Source organism: Acanthochromis polyacanthus, chromosome 17, assembly GCF_021347895.1.
Source record: "Acanthochromis polyacanthus isolate Apoly-LR-REF ecotype Palm Island chromosome 17, KAUST_Apoly_ChrSc, whole genome shotgun sequence".
NCBI lineage: Eukaryota > Metazoa > Chordata > Actinopteri > Pomacentridae > Acanthochromis > Acanthochromis polyacanthus.
Window position 1 is genome coordinate 5292956 of NC_067129.1, and position 16986 is coordinate 5309941.

At 39.0% G+C, this 16986-nt stretch overlaps 1 protein-coding gene across 2 annotated transcripts in view; it reads right to left on the reverse strand.

Moving 5' to 3' along the window:
• Window positions 1-16986, reverse strand: part of acsl6 (acyl-CoA synthetase long chain family member 6) — a 48629-nt gene that overhangs the window by 13436 nt on the left and 18207 nt on the right. For both annotated transcript variants that reach the window (XM_022205976.2, XM_051937421.1), the window contains exons 4-11: window positions 14402-14466; window positions 11776-11877; window positions 10909-11008; window positions 9523-9701; window positions 8335-8367; window positions 7409-7460; window positions 3038-3111; window positions 2790-2867 (exon numbers count right to left, since the gene is read on the reverse strand). In XM_022205976.2, the coding sequence (XP_022061668.1) occupies window positions 2790-2867; window positions 3038-3111; window positions 7409-7460; window positions 8335-8367; window positions 9523-9701; window positions 10909-11008; window positions 11776-11877; window positions 14402-14466 (683 nt within the window). The remainder of the gene's footprint in view (window positions 1-2789; window positions 2868-3037; window positions 3112-7408; window positions 7461-8334; window positions 8368-9522; window positions 9702-10908; window positions 11009-11775; window positions 11878-14401; window positions 14467-16986) is intronic.

A 16986-nucleotide genomic window follows, 5' to 3' on the forward strand; every position in this document is an offset into this window, starting at 1 on the left:
GTTTCTATGTGTGATATTATTTTTCTCACATCTACCAAAATGTTTCAGCCAGTTAAGGAGAGGTGGTGGGAATTTTCTTTATTTTCAACAAGGCACCCTAGTGCATACACTGAGGCATGATTTCTCTGTGTGATATTCATTTGGGCATCTCTTACTCAAGTTAGCAGAAGAGGAAGTGAATCAGTCAGACAGGATTTACTAATGATCTGTGAAACCTCAAACTGTCACTACTCCTCACAAACTCTGCATCCTGCCCCAGAAGGAAGAAACAAGGGTGGTGCTGCTGGTAAGATTTTAACAACTATGACTCAGAAAAGCAACAACCAGCAAATCAGAAGAGCAATGTGCTTGTGTGCAGCTTGCAAATTTTGCTGCATCATGGTGGTAAGATGGCAGAAATCTGTTTAAAGTGAGAACTACGCCTGACCTTCAAAGCAATTTTTGTCTTTTTCACACACACAAAAACCACACACTCCTTCGCAGATCATTTGCAGATTGTGCCACCTTCCCTGTGTCAGGATTAATTCTGCACACATATTTTGTTGTCGGGTAACTACGTGAAAATGCCGCACACGTGGCCTTTTTCTGATTTCACACAGTCACACAGCAGAACCCAACACTCACCCTCGTTTTATCTTTTGATTGAGACGTCACAGGCATCAAATTTAGAGTGGTGTGTTTGTGCGGGACTGTCGAATCTGCTTCCGTTGTGTGATCTGATGCGCTGCTTGTTGGGTTTCCTGTGTCTGAATCTGATGCGCGCTACATGCAAACAAAGACTGGTCCAACCTGATGCGACTCGTTTGACCACAGCGACGTGAGGCACACAAATGCATAAGATCTACTTCAGATAAGATCTACTTTACTCACCCCGGAGGAAATTATTTGAATAAACCCAGCCATCCACTTATTTTAATAATGCTACATAGACTTTACAGAGCATTTAAAAGTTTCAGCAGGGCTTAAGGTCAATTACGTAGACAAACAAAAAAGGGAACACAAACTCGACATAACTTTTAGCTGTATAGTATTTGATGTCTGGTTTTATGTCTGTCTGGGGTGAAAAGCAGCCAAAGCATAACCCAGAAGTCTAGACTGACAGGCTTTGGCTTCAGCAAATACACAGTAAGTAACTACATAATGCCAGTTTGTCTTTGGATTGTTACTACTGGCATGAAGCTACCTCAGTGGATAAAAAAAAAAACCTCAGCAGAAACACAAGTAAGCGAAGACTTGCCACAACAACTGCACTGTATGCGACGTTAACCGCGGTGCAGATGTTTACTTTGCAGATTTATCTGACTACATAGGGCTGTTGAGGTGAAATGCAATCTTTGGTGATTCTGTTTGACGTGGATTTCACTGCACACACGTGTGTTTGTCAGACAAATAACTGTCGTCACGAAGACATGGGGATGTAATGTTTACCCTCTGTTATATAGGGTTTAGATCGGAGCGGTAAAGATTGTGGTTTTAGTGACTGAATATGGACCTGTTTTATGTTTACACTCAACCAGGTGACTGCTGGCTTTCTGGAGCGATGCAATACGTTGCACTATTTTGTAAAGTGGTCAAAGATGAAGAAAAACACTGCTGTATTTCAACCAGACATTCCTGATTTCATGTGTATTTAAATTCTTCACTGGGTTTCTGAAACCTCAAGACAGAGTAAGTATCCATGTGGCATGATGGGTGGAAATTCAGGGAGGTGTTTCTCTTACAGTAACTGTGCTAGCTGGATCCAAACTGACTAAAACTGAAACTGAACATTTTTCCCTCAGCCCAACAGTAGGCTCTTTCACAGTGAAAACAAGCAGTTTGCTGTCCAAAAATGTAACTCTTCAGGCTGCAGCTGCACCAATAGATAAATATGAGAGGAGGAACAGCAAAGGAGGCATAATTTAGGTGTGGGAGTGAATGGATTCTGCGGTGTGTGTAAATGTTGTGTCCGCTTTAACACTCGTGTTGTGCTGCGGGTCAGAATTTACCAGTGTTAGTTTGAAAATGTGGAAAGAAAAAAAAATCACAGGGAAACTTGTGATGTCTACATTTTCAAAATTTTGGGGAAATCTTTGAAAATTTTTTGGTAGACAAAAAAGAAATGTTAAAAATGTTCTTACTGATATATATGTTATCACTTTAGATATTTGCAGGACTTCTTTAGTTGATGTTTACTCATTTTGAAAAATATTTACAAGAATTTTCTTACCAAATTTGTAGGATTTTTTTAAAATAAAACTTTAAAGGAATTATTGGAATTTTCTTCCTGAAGGTTCTGCAAATTTTCAGAAATTTGGGAAATTATTTTGATGAATTTTTGGATTTTTTTCAGACAAGGAAACAATATTTTTTGGTGCCTGTAAATGAGGACAACAGGAGGGTTAACTTGATTTACTCTTTATATAAAGATGTTTTTTTGTACATGCAAGATTAGATGCTCTTATCTGCATGCTGTGTGTGTGTGTGTGTGTGTGTGTGTGTGTGTGTGTGTGTGTGTGTGTGTGTGTTTTAATAGACTAGTACATGATGCAACTTATTCACTCCTGGCTGTAAAATGCATGTATGACGTCCTCGGAGTTGGAAAGCGAAACTCCACGAACAAAGAAAAATGGGAGGATTAAGGCTTTCGTCCCACTCTTTTCTCCACCCACAAACCACATTATTGACGCCCACGTTCAGTGTCAATCCTCCTACAGAGATCCTTCCTCTGCCCCCGCTCACATCCTGAAACTCATAAACACACAACTATCTCATTCCTGTGGTCCCATATCTCAGTTCAGCCCATTTACCTCGATCAGTCTCTCAAACATGTGAGCCAGTGGCAGGAAGGAAATGAGGCAATCGTCCTGGTTGGGGAAAATGACTTTCTGCAGGACACAGAGAGAGGGAAAAGACAATCAGATGACTTTAAAATGTCCTTACAACACAGGAATTTAATAAGCAGGGGTTGGAAAACCAAACAAAGACAGATCCCTACATTAAACAACAAGAGGGGGATTTGGTATGAAGGACTTCCAGAGAAAAGGGGGCAACTCACGTCTGTTACTTTGAGGAAGCCTGAGAAATCTGCCACCACGTTCCCATGGGTCAGCATGACTCCTTTTGGGTTTCCTGTGTGAGCAGCCAGGAAAAAAAACATGCAGCAACATCACACAATTGAAACTCTCTTCACCTGCCCCAGGAGGCATAAACTAATTGAAGGGTGAGCCCCAAGGAATGATTTGGAAAAACACACGTGGCTCCGCAGAAATTCATCTACACTTGTATTTACCCTTGAAACCCGAGTACGATTTGTGTTACCAAAGGAGCTTTTGTTGCATTTTTGGCTGTAAAAGTGCACAATATCACATGTACAGTGCATTAGCTATCACAATCAGAAGTGATGCCAAATACTGTAAGCAGTGGCACAGGCTACTGATTGATGAGTCTGCATATTATATATAAATATGTTTTTTTTCTCTCTTAAAAAGTCCACTTTACAGGCCTCCAACATTAATCATCTTGTTAGACTTTTATCATAGTGGTTCAATAATTACATAATCTTTCAGAAGACATGAGGAAAATCTTAGAATAATTCAATAATGCAGTTACTTCTGTTTAAAAAAATATGAGGCTGTAAAAGTTTCTAAAGTCACACTAGAGCCGAAAACAGTTTTTAAAATCACCGTTATTTTGCGCTCAATCTGTAAAGTCAATAAGTAATCCAAACTGAATCATGACTCAACAGTGAATAAAAGTGGAGAATTGTGAAATGATATATAGACAATCTTTTTGGTGCTTAACAAAAAGATACAGTGAGAGAACCGCTGCTGGCCGGTGTGGAAAAAGCAAAACAGACAGTCGTCCATTACAGCCTTAAAAAGAGAAGGCAGCAACAAATAAAAGAAGAGACAGAAAACAGTGGTCACAGCGGTCTAACAATTATCTCCAGAACTGTGTATGTGTGGTATCATGCCATTATTATTATTATTAGATGTATGTATGTATGTATGTGTGTATTTTTTAATCTTCATCTGCAACCACTATTTTAAAAGTGTGACATATTACATATTACTGTTGGGTATACTGTGTATGCATTGTTAAAATGTCCTTATTATACTACTATTATTATTATTATTAGTATTGTTATTATCATTTATTTATATATATAATCCTGTTATTTATTTGTTTGCTTGTTTATTTATCTATTTGTTTTTGTAATCTTCCCCTAAAGCCACAATTTTAAATGAATGAGCCATTAACCTTTGAGCCATTAACTCTTTTTTCAAGTTATTCTGCCCCCAAACCTACAAACATATAATTTAAAAAACACTTAAATTTCCAGATTTTGTCATTGCTATTTCAAGCGGAAAACTAGGATGGAACAATGGAAATATACGTCACGAAAAAATCACTTTCCCCTGAGGAAAACAGAACAGTCCTTGCATCAGGGTTCTTGTGTTTTGGGCATTTCCTATAACACACACTAAAAAACTTTTTTTTTGTTACAGTGTTGTCATTCCTGCTCAACCAACTATTTTTACACACTGTGGTTTAGCTGAAGCAACGGCTCATTTTTAATAAAGCGTTCCTCTTTCCGAGATGTCATCGGACCTCCACAGCTGTGAGCAATCTTGGAAGCTCAAGACTGAACTCATGTCGCAACAAAGACGGAGGGAATTCTCGAGAAACGCAGGGCCAGCTGAGGAAATTGACGCCTTGTGTTGGAGAGGCTGCTGCAGGTCTCCGTCACTGCCAGTGGAGGGCAGCGTTCTCAACAGACCCTGAGTGTGGGAAGAGCTGCAGCTGGTGTCACTTGTAAACTGACACCAGCGGGTCCTCACATGACCTGTTTTCCATTCCATGTCTGTCTGCTGGTTTCCATAGTGGTTACTGCTGTGCCATGAGCTCCTGAAAAAACGCATCAGAGCTTTCTCGCCCACAGGAAAACGTAGCCGTCTGACATGACAGAACACGCTGGGGAATCCAGAGTGGACATTTATGAAATGAGGCAAGAGTAAATGACTGCCTCGCTATCAGATCCTTCTGCTTGATAAGAAGGAATTTCATTTACAGTAAATGCCTGCCCTCATTTCTCCCGTGAAGCGGAGCATTCAAATAAACACATCATCAATCTCTGCAATTAGAGCATGGCTAACGTGAATTTTAAAGTGAATTTCTTTGTTGTATTTTTTAAATTAACACACAGAAATGGCCCTATATTGTATTTCTGACTGATTTTTAATTCACTATCAGTATCTTTCTTAGGAGAGCAAAAGTTTAACCCTCTGAATCTGGTGTTTATTTTTGTCACATTTTTGCTCACTCTGAGATCTTTTATCGCTGCAATATAAAGTCCTGCACCTCTTTCAAAGCAGCCCAACCATGGCTAGAAGTAGAGAGAACTCAATAAAGTACCATCTTAAATCGTTAAAAAAGAAAAAATGAAAGTGCAATTTCTCTGATTACTTATTTCTAGAAATTCTAACTTAAAAAAATTAGTTTTTTCGAGTGCCCACAGGTGTTAGATATGTTAGATATTTATACTTTTCTCCTATCTGCTCAAACACAGCCTGCAGTTCAACCGAAAAGCCCTTTGATTACTCTGCTAAGGAACATCTGTCCGTTTGCAACATTACTTAAAACATTACTCAAAAACAGACCAACAGATTTTAATAAAATTTTTCGGGAAGGTCAGACATGAGGCAAGGAACAACTGATTAGATTTTGACAGTCTGGATCCATGGATTTGTTAAAGATTTCTGTATCATTGTGAGATGGCACCACGACATCACTGTAACTATGATAACAAGTGAACACATCTGTCAGAAATCATACAATAACTGAGCAGCCTTGGTGGAGGACTGCACTTTGAGTGCTTTCCTTGTTTTGACCATATTACTGTTGGTCACAACTGAGTCAGAGGCTCCCATTTTTTTTTAAAGAATCTGATTATTTCAAACTGTTAAATAAGAAGTCTAGAATACCATAAGTTGCATAAAAAAAATCCAGATTTTAAGCTTAGATGTTTATAAGATTAAGTAAAAGTTTAAAAGCTGATGCTTCTTTGTGTTTTTACAGTTTCAAGCTTTCATTCTGCAGATTTTTTTGTGGTTTTCAAACGCACTGGCAGGTTTTCGTGTTTAGGTGGTGAAGAGAACTTCAATGCCTTCAAGCATTTACAGCATGAAGTGCTTTGGATTCACAGTATTTAGTCAATAAACCATCCTGTGATTGTGAAAGTGCATATTAAATGCTGACAGTAGCTTAAATATGAACTATTTTCAACAGCTGATACTTTGTTTTGTTATTAATAATGGCGTGTTTAATGGACAGCACCCAACAATGAGTGCTTCTATTTTCGGCATGGGTGAGCCCAGTTTGAACTGGCACACTGCCTGAATTCAACCGTGTCACTGACATGCCGGTTCCACTGAGTCACATGAGATCAACATCAAAAACAAAGCAAAGGGTGGATGTTTGTGTTGTGCAGCCATATGTGCCCTACTTTAGACTAATGAACTCATTTTGTCACACGGAAATATTAATGTATGTGGCACATTTTAACTTGTGCTGATTTAGGAGAAAGCAATCAGTGGCCTTAAGGGGAATTTTCATTAAAATTCATTGGTAGGCCAAGGTGTATCATCAGCAGTCCGTCCTGTGCAACCTTATAATGAAGAATACAGCATTATCTTAAATCGACCAACTGTGCTTTGACTGATATTTTAATTTAGTTGAACAAACCCGTTTCTGTGTTTTCAGTGTGCTCTTAACACCTTGGTTAACTCTATTTTATACTTTTTTCAATGCTTCTGGTTGGGATTTGGGGAGTTAAGTGACCAGATCAACGCCCTGGCTTTTGTATCGTGTTCCTTCCTGAGCAGTTTTTACAGTGTGGTGTGGTGTGGTGTGGTGTGGTGTGTGGCCCTACTGGGGAAGGCGGCTGACGCTGGGGCTCAAAGAAAACATCCACGTAATGCTGTTAAGTTCAACAACAGAAGATCATCATTTACTTCACCTGTCAGTGGTTTTAATGCCACTGACTGGTGTAACTTGTCCTGTGAATACACAAAGAAGTCCCACAGCAGTCAGTGACCTTACCACTTTGAAGAAGTATGTGTTATATAAGTATAAAATATAGTTTGGATTGACGTCAGTGAGGGAGACGATACTGAAGCTGGGGTTTGGGGCACTAGGAAGCAGGTTTAAATCCATTTTAGGCTTTTTTTGGCCTACCATTTCATATATTTTCTTTATTTATATTAAACTATGAATGATGATACTCCATTTCCTGTAAATCACAGAGATACAGACAGCGTTGCCAGCAGCTGGCCGCATCACCTGCATCCCAGAATGACTGGCATGTGACTCTGCAGCACCGAACACAAATGATGCATGATATCCATGCAAATCGCACAACCATTACCTGTGGTTCCACTGGTGAAACACACAATGGACAGGTCATCTGGGGCTGGTGGCTGCGGAGAAAAAACATAATTGCATCAGGTCAGAAGACGTGTCATGAGATGAACTTCTACGTCTTGCAGCTTCCTCAACAGCTGTTTGTATATGTTGAGCTGTCTGTGCCGTCATGGGCTCAGTGCCTTTCTAGCAGCAGTTTGTGTAGTGTTTATGAGTATTTACAATGCCATCAAGTCACTTTCATCCAAATACATTCAGTGTAGTTACTATTTCAAGTCAACGTCTCATCTATTAGCTTGAATGCTACGTAGCCCGAGGGTGGGGCTGATATGTAGCTACAAATTATGACATAAATCACTTGACAGATTGTAAATAATTTCAGCTGCATGTGCTGTGAAATCAATCAAATCTGTATTTATCTCAAACAGAAAGAAATCATCTTTGTTTATCATAAAAAACAGCAATGTGAACCCCAGAAAACCACTACTTTCTATCAAGGGAGTTCACAACCTGCCATCTTTGTTTTTACTCAAATCCTGGAAAATCATTCAGTGGGTAGAATATTTTGATTAAAACAGCCTTGGAGGATTTTAGAGGCAGAACTATTGATTGTGCATTGTAGAAAGAGCTCATACGGTATAAATATGATTGCTGTTTCGCAAGTTTACCGTTTTCGCCAAGGCTCTAACAACAGCTGTGCAGTGATTTTAGCTGATATAGCTCAACTGTGTCATGACAACTTCTGCCAGTTTCTTTACAAACCCTCAGAATTTGCCTCATTCATCCAACAATATTTGAAACATCTAGACAAGCCAATGATTAGTTTATCAAAGCCCAGTCATGCATGTGCTGAACCTGCCTGCTAGCAGGGTTCAAATAGTTTTACTGTACATCCAGCATAAAACAGAATTTGGAATCGGTTGTACTTACTATAGGTTTTCTGTAGTGCTCTCTGCCCAGAGCCTGCAAAAGACAACATGAAATAAATATTACTAGTAATCTTCGGCATACGAAAAAAAAATTAAAATGATATCACAAAGAACTTTGGCATGATTTCCTATATTCTATTGAAATTTTAACATGAAATATTAAACATTCTGCTGAAAAGTGCGTCAGTCAGGAATTTTTCAAGACCAAAGACACCATATTGTAGATGAGTTTTTACAATTCTCATCACTTGGTAACCAAAAGCCAAACACTTATGGAATGTAAACACATTTTAGAACTCAGCAGCATTTCCTGTAACTCATTTCTTTCAGAGGTCGGGCACTTGGTAAACAAGACGAGCCAGCTGTCTGTGATGTTGGCACGCTTGAATGACTTCCATGAAGGTTGATCATTACAGAAACATGATAGTGATGTGCACATGAGACTCAAGACTTTTATTGTGTTTGCATTGGCTTCCTGCTGCTCGTGTTTTCATTGTGCTGAAACAATGATTTTTTCAAATTACATACTTGCACACTTTGTCGTTATTTCAAGAAAGCAACCAAGAAAGCATTTCACTTAAATTACCCTTTAAAAGCGACTGTCTGATTTCACACGCCTGTTTTTTTTTGGGATTAAGCCAAGACGCATTATCCGTAAAGCAGTAAAATTACTCTAAATACACGCTTCCTACGCAAAGGCAAAGCAACGAACGGCAGTGAATTTAACTGCAGTAAGTGCTGTCTGTCTTCGTGTTTGTGATGTGGCACATGTTTTAGATTCTGTGGCGCCAGAGATAAGCAGATAAACATCTTATTCATCCTTTATACACGCCCATGGTCATGTCGAAAAATCAGGTTGTTTTGTCTAGCTACAGATTCCATTTCTGCAAATTCTTGACTCCTACCAGACTAAAAAAGTGTATCATCGCGGCAGCCATTACTGCAGGAACAGTCCAGTTAAATGCAGCTGCACTGACAGTCAAAGTGCAGACGATGGGGTTAGTTACTAATCTGCATGGAGAGAAGATAAGTAATTCAGACCATTATTTTGTTGCTCCTGTAAATGAGCAACCCAGCTGTGACCACTTTACATACTTTACACAGTGTTACTTGAAGCATTTTGCATCTTTTGGACTGAGCTAACTTCCAAACCAAACTCGTCCCGATGCGCTTTTCCTGTGTGTCTTACCTCGACTTCCTGCATGGCCTGCACATGGACGCCACAGCTCTTGCCGTGCTCCACGAGGGCAGAGTCGAAGGCGTCCATCAGGATGATTCTTCGCAGGCCGGGGGTCTCCTTCCGCTCCACGTTCTCCAAAAGCACCTGAGCTTTCTCTACTTTGTCGCAGATGACTGTGGAGATGTCAGCTGAAGAGAAAGAAGCACACAAGAGCCCACGCACCCTTGTGTGAATATCGGCAAATAAACATAAGGAACGAAAAAGGAACAAAACAAAGGCGGAGTGGGAATTCAGGTGAAAGCTTGTCTGATTTCTGATTGATAAGGGAGCTGACAGAGAATTTAACATGTCAAAGTCATTCAGATGATCTTTTTAATCCACTCTTGTCTTCAATTCAAAAATTCATTCAGTCTATTTCCTGCTCTGACATTTTTCACTATATTCAGTTCAATTAAAAAGTTCATTTGCATTCAGTTTTGTATAAATTTATACGATTAATCGCCCAGCTGTGACTATTTCTATGACTGTTACGACCCGGCTGTCCAGGGTAACCGGATGACGACAAAAGAAAGTAAAACCAACGCTGCGAGGGGCTGGAATTTATTTTGAAAGGGGTATATTCACAATAAAATACAAAAACGAGGGGGTTAAACACAAATTGGAGCTACCGAAATAAGAGAACAAAACATTACCGAAAGCAAATTTTACCCAGAAGTTGATATTAATTTACTAGAAGAAAATAAAAGGTAATTACAACAAAAACCCTTAACCAAAATAAAGTGTAGTAGCACCCCTGACTGAACTAACAATGAATTCAACAAGTATTTCTAAACAAGAACCACTAACTAGCCTTTTAGTCCACCACAAGCACACTAAGGACAAACGCTGATGTTCACAAATGCTAGCTGGGCAGCTTAACTTCTCCTATGAATGCCGGCATAAATGGTTCAATTCCAAGATTCATTCAGTTGAATTCCTGCTCTGACATTTTTCACTATATTCAGTTCAGTAAAAGGTTCAGTCCATTTCATTTTCCAACACTTGCATTCAGTTCTGTATAAGTCTATACGGTTAACTGCCCAGCTCTGACTATTTTCATGATGATTTCAGTTTTTAAACACATTTGAATCCACAGAGCAACACTGCACATCTACATGAAAAAGATGCTCTCAGTCACCAGTGAGGGGAGCTCCACTGCTGAAAGCTGCTGCCTGAGTCAGTCACACTGATGCAAACACACACACACACACACACATACTGTATCTGCAGTAACTGTAAGTGTAATTCAGATATTTAGCTACAGGCTTTGTGGTTTGCTCCTTTCACAAGACGTGAACTGCTTATTCTCCTTACATGGCTGCGGCTTGTATCGGTTTTTACTTTGTGTGTTCTTACCGGTGTTAATGATGAACCGTATGGCATCTGCACCTAGTGTGTCATAAAGAGGAACCACCACCATGGAGTAGGTGTAGCAGGCTAGCTCAGAGATGATCCACTGCAATCACACACAAGTTCAGCGGTTAGAGTTCATTCATCCTTTCTTCATGCACACTTTTAGACTGTGCATATGCGGATATTTCTGGTTCTAAAGACCTCATTGAGTAAAAAAATATGCTTTTTATCTTGCTAGCATGTCTGGATGGTGCTTTTTATATGCTGGAAGACAGTCGATGCTGACCCTGAGCACTTTCACCAAGAAAGTGCAGTGCAATGATTACTCAGTCTGAAAAATACAGATTCAGACATCCTTAGTTCCATATTTTACAAACTTAAGCAACCATTGTGGTCAGCGTGCAGGGTGGGGCGTTACATCTTATTATTCCTCTCTAGTTTCCAGTTCAAACGTGCAAGACTTGAGCAAGACAACTTGTTATCAAGTGGAACAAAGGAATTTTACGGCGTTTGAGTAGAGATGTAGGTGAGCCGGTATGCTCAAGCTGCAACTAGTGGGAGGTAGGGACTTCATAGATCTGTATATTCTAGATGAAGTAATGGTGTAGAGCTATCCAAGTCATTTTAAGACAGGAAGGGATTATATTGAAGGTGAAAAATCTTGTAAATCTGAGAAGTGGTGAGTTTTAGGGCTTAAATCAATGATTGGAGAGTCAATGTATATTTACTGTTGAAGAGAGAAAAAAACAGCAATAAGAGCATTCCACAGTGAAGCAGAGAACTTGGGAGAAACCGAGTCTAACAGGCAAAACGGTGATGAACAACACAAAATGTGAAGAGACAAACACTGAGACATAGAGTGGCAATCACCTCGGGTCTGTTCTGAGCAAACACTCCTATGAACTGGTTGGGGTTGGGCTGGCAGCCCTGGTGCAGAAGACCTGAACCCAGATGCTCCGCCCGGGCTGTCACCTATGGAGTGGAAAGATGGGATAGACGATTGGACAAAACCAAACAAACACTGAGAACATACTACGCCCTATTTGAACAGTGCATAGTCTGTCTCTTCCTTCCACTGTTATTTTTCCATGGGAATTAAACAGTAGGATGTTTCTTGGTGTTCATAAGCTTATTTGGCTTATTTGGTACTATTTAGTAGTAAAGGGAAATAAAGTGACCTTCTCTGGTAATAATTTGGAATAAAAGCTGCGGTCTGTTGTTTTGTCGGGCATAAACGAACGAAAACCCACCAAAAAACATGGGTTTCAAAAGGGTCTTCACATCATTCGGTGCTCGGACCAAAAATGGGTCTCCCATGCTGGTGTTGGTTACAGTATGAGCTCCATTTGTCACCAGATATAAAACCCAACACATAACAGTTTTCATTTCTGGTGAAATGCATCACATTCTCCGTAAACTGCTGAATTGCCACAATCCCATTTCTCAAGTTACCGTGATTCCAAATATATCAGCGAAAACATGATTCACGTTGCTCTGTTTGAACGGCAAAGAAGGTTGCACAATAGCTCTGGCATGTTCCACATTTCAGCGGACGTCTTGCATCTTCTTTTCCAGCGTGGAATAATCGGTTATTATAAAAGGCGGCGTCTCGCTAAGTGAAACTATAAACACGTCCAGATCTGTCTGGCTGATCTAAGAATCATAGCGGAATAAAGAAAAAAAACAACAAGCCGCCCGCCTACGATTCTCTTGTAAAATGACATGATGTCACAGATAAATGTTGAGGGTGGCGTAATCCTCACGTTATCTACTGTAGCTTACTACATCCCTTGTCTAAATAAAATTTCCCTCCAGCCACCACCGCCGCTCCAGTGACTTTCCAAAACATGTCAGGTTCCCTCCTGCGCTGATAGGTTTGTCTCAACCTGAAACTGCTTCAAGGGATTTTGGAAGTTTTTTTTTTATTTTTTAGCTTCACCGGGAACTGAATGACAAATTCTTTTCCACACAATATTCGGAAGTAACAGTACTAGAAGATGGAACTTTGACAACTGCATGTGTGCCAGTTAGGATACACTGGTATACTTACATCCATGGTTCTATAGACGAAATCAACCAATAACATGCAGATTTTGGCCCTGAACAGACATTGCCAAGACTGACTTTTTACACTGAAAACACTGTTTGACGTTTGTATGTTATCCGAGGGAGCACATCCAGCAAGCAGTAAACTAACCACAATGTTCCAAGAGACACCTGTGTTCTGACTTTCCATCTACATCTAGCCTTGCATTCAGCACAAACTCAGTATTTTTTACTATTTACTTTTTATTCTATTTTCTCTGGTGTCTTTGTTTCAGTATCACTGGGTAAACTCTCAAGGAAGGCAATAGTTTTTCCACTCCGTAACATTAAAAATAAGTGAAAATGTACATATCACTGTGAAAAGACTCTGTTCTGTCTATGCAACATGTTGTAGCATATTATTTATCTGTCTTTTATTGAAATATTATGAACTTTTATTTTGTTTCATTACTTTCCTGTCAAAGCAACTTTGAATAATAACCTCCTTTCTAGAAAAGGATACACATATTTTTGTATAATTACTGTATGCTTCTGCCACCAGGACAGGATTGTCGGTCTTCCCTATACACAATTTTTTTTTGAAAAAGGCGTGTTTTTGCCGTTTCTGCCATTACACCACCTTGTGTTTCAGCTCTTTCTTGCATTGTCACGTTTCTGTTTTAAACATTGTTGTCATGCGTCTAAACAAAACGTATATTTTTGTAAATTCTCTTGTCTCAAATTGCACCTTCAGGGACATTTTTTAAAGCAAACTGAATAAAAATCTTATTCGGAAGAAGCCAATAAGTCAACAATAGCACCGATGCAGCTTATATGTGCAATCGCTGTTGCTGGAGGATAGGAGGGTAAAGACCTCCAGCAAATCCAGAATACAAGACATCCTTCATATTATCCAGAGAATAAACAGTTACCAAAGAAGTTCTTTATAGTTTGGAGTCTGTTCTTTAATTTATAATTTCAGTGAGTGGTTTTTAGCTTAGTTTTCTTTTTATAGCAGCGTTTGCACATTGCAGGTATTCGGTGGAGCCTGGTGACGATGTCGTACTTGGTTGCTAGTCAGACTGAGCCTCCATGGTGCACGGGTTTCAAACTACACCTGAAGGATACCTGAAAGACCCGATTAAACGTCACTACAAAGATGATAAGTGACAAAGACATTTCTCGGAAGCCGGAAATGCCATTTCACAGAATTGCCTTTACAGAAAATGATGTGTGGACCAATTTTACCTTGAAAAAAATGCAAAGGTGGCAGTGCTGTAAACAGCTCTCTGAATGATTCATAACTGTAAGACCATCTCTAGAAACAGTGTGCAGCTTTGCCTGGGGTACTTTCCATGTGCTGGACATCTCTTTTTAGAGTTCCCCGTCCTCTAAAGCTTTTCCTGCTCTCAGATAGCGCTGAAACTGTTGTGGTCACAGAGTGATAAGACGTCCCTTGAGTGGCACTAACCTCTTTGTAGGACATCCATTTGTAAGGCTGGTTAGGAAGCCGCGAGCCCAAGCAAGGTCCATCACCTGTTCAACACACAGAGGACACAAAACTATTGTTAACTGGGATGCAAACATTCTTCAGTTAGCCAACACATTATTGATCAAGCACTATTAATTATTAGAAACAGTTTCTGAACCAGTTTCTGGGCGCTTTTCACTCACATTTTTACTCGCTGTGGGCTCATTTTTCACTGAATTATAAAGTCCTGCACCTCTGTGCAAACAACACAGCCCTGCCATTTATCATAGAAAAACATGAGCGGAATTCCTTCCGATATTTCCTATATTATTGATTAATTAATTTGCTCTGTGTAAACACTGCCTGCATTTCAGCCAAAAAGCCACTGAATTTTTGTGACTTTCCAGCTGTGCCAAAGAGCACCAAATTATTTTATTTAATTTTTTTCTATAATCTTATCAGGGTATACACTTTATCTTTAAGACATGTTAAATAAAGTGACTTTGCTGAACTATCATGATTTTAAAACTTGATTTGGTTATTGAGTAATTTCAGGACAATCAGAAAGTAGAAAAAAACAATTATTCTTCCTGTGACTCCAAAAATGTAGTGGAATTTTGTGTTTTGAATATTATAACATGGCTTTCACACCTGCATGTGGGTTTTTGCATTCAGAAGGTTACGTGTGATGGAGTTTAAAAAAGTTCAGGGTCAAGTCTGTACCTTTAAAAAAGTTGTGAAAGAGTCTGACGTTAAATAAAATCCCACAAACAAAAGACTGTCCTCCTTTCACTGAGCAGCAGTCCGTCATCAAGCAGCGTTTCTGGTTGAGTGAGTGCTGCAACATTCTCATCATACCTTTAGAACAATGATTAATACGTGACATTATATATGTTTTCATATATAGGCCGTGCTTTTGTCTGACAGTCCCTCTGATCTTCAAATATCAACTCCCTCAGTCCCTCTTGTAGACTATTTAAGAGCACAATGAAGATGAAATGATAAAAAATACATGCATTTATATGTAAATAATAAAAACTAATAATATATATATATATATATATATATATATATATAATCTTTAAAATCCAAATATAGAAAAAATGAGAAAAAAATATGTGCGTATATATTTAAATAAAAATGATAAAAACTAATAATTAAAAAAATTAATATATTCTGATATAATCTGTAAAACCCAAATATAGAAAAAAAATTAAACTTGATGTTCTATTTTAGCAGTAGTGGGTTTTACAGGGATTAGCAGGGTTACCATATTGTCACACAGTAAGAGGGTCAGTTTTATACTTTCCTCTCATTTAGATAACAATTAACTTAATCTGACATAAGATTTCCTTCTGCCAGCTTAATGCCAAAAGGATTTCCTTATTTGTATCACATTTGCTTTATCAGTAGCATGAAGTTTAGGGTGAGCAGACACTTTAAAATACCTCAGCGCTGACTCTAACACCAGACCTGAGCCCCGTGGCAGGAACACCAGTAAATAATGAACAAAACGTGACGCTGGATAATTTCCTCCTCTGTATCTCCGCACTGTGAGTCAGTCACCAAGTCTAAAACTACTTGGCTGTGAGCCTTGACACTGTTACCGTTAGCAACGATGGCCATCACCTTGGCAACCACAGGAGTCATTTTATCTCCAGCAGCAGAGCTATAACGGGAGGTTCCACCGGTCTGACCGTGTAATTGTCAAACTGTATGCTGTCTCTGTCCACATGTGTGCAAAACAAGAAAAAAAGTACAGTATCTCAGTGTGTGTGCGTTAACCTGTTACTGTACATCTAGCAGTGACAGGACAAAGAAATTAAATAACTCCAACAAGTATTTGGTCTTAGAAGTGCACGGTGTATACACTATGCCACCTCACCCACATTTTAGCATTTATATATTTTACTTTTTTCCACAGCTGAATTACATCTTTTTCTACTTCATCAGTGTCTCTGAAAAGTGAAAACATGACACTAGAGTTCTGCCTCATAATTCACCAGGCAGTAAAATTTAAAAATGTCAATTCGAGTCATTTTAATCAAGATAAAAGAGCCAAAACATTGCTACCAATCACTTCTCTTGTGGGCGCTGATTGCTCTGTTTTGGGGGTTTTGATTGTGCATCCGTGGCTGAGAATAACGGGACTCGTAATTGTTGCTTTCATTTCAGTTCATTATTTTGTCGTGTTTGAAATACCAACAGAATAACATCGCATTCTCCATTTTCTCTCTGTTTGGTAGTATACGTAAATATAATATCATCCATGTGCTGCTGCAAGAATGAAGAATAATCTTTTTCTTGGTTCAACTGATATAGGGAGACATTAACAAGGATCGGATGGATTGTTAGTGGGAAAATCCAAAATCCACCGATAGGGTACACAATAATCACCATTATTTCATATTACCTTGAATGTGGCATTTAATTAGTTTTATAAGATTATTTTAGTCACATCTGGTCTTTTATGTTGATTTTTTCTGTTTGGTCCTGTGAAAGCATCAGTTAGCTAATAATGTTTATTGGTGGACAGAAATGATTTTACGGATGAATGAAAGAAACACTTGCTGAAATGACCTTTT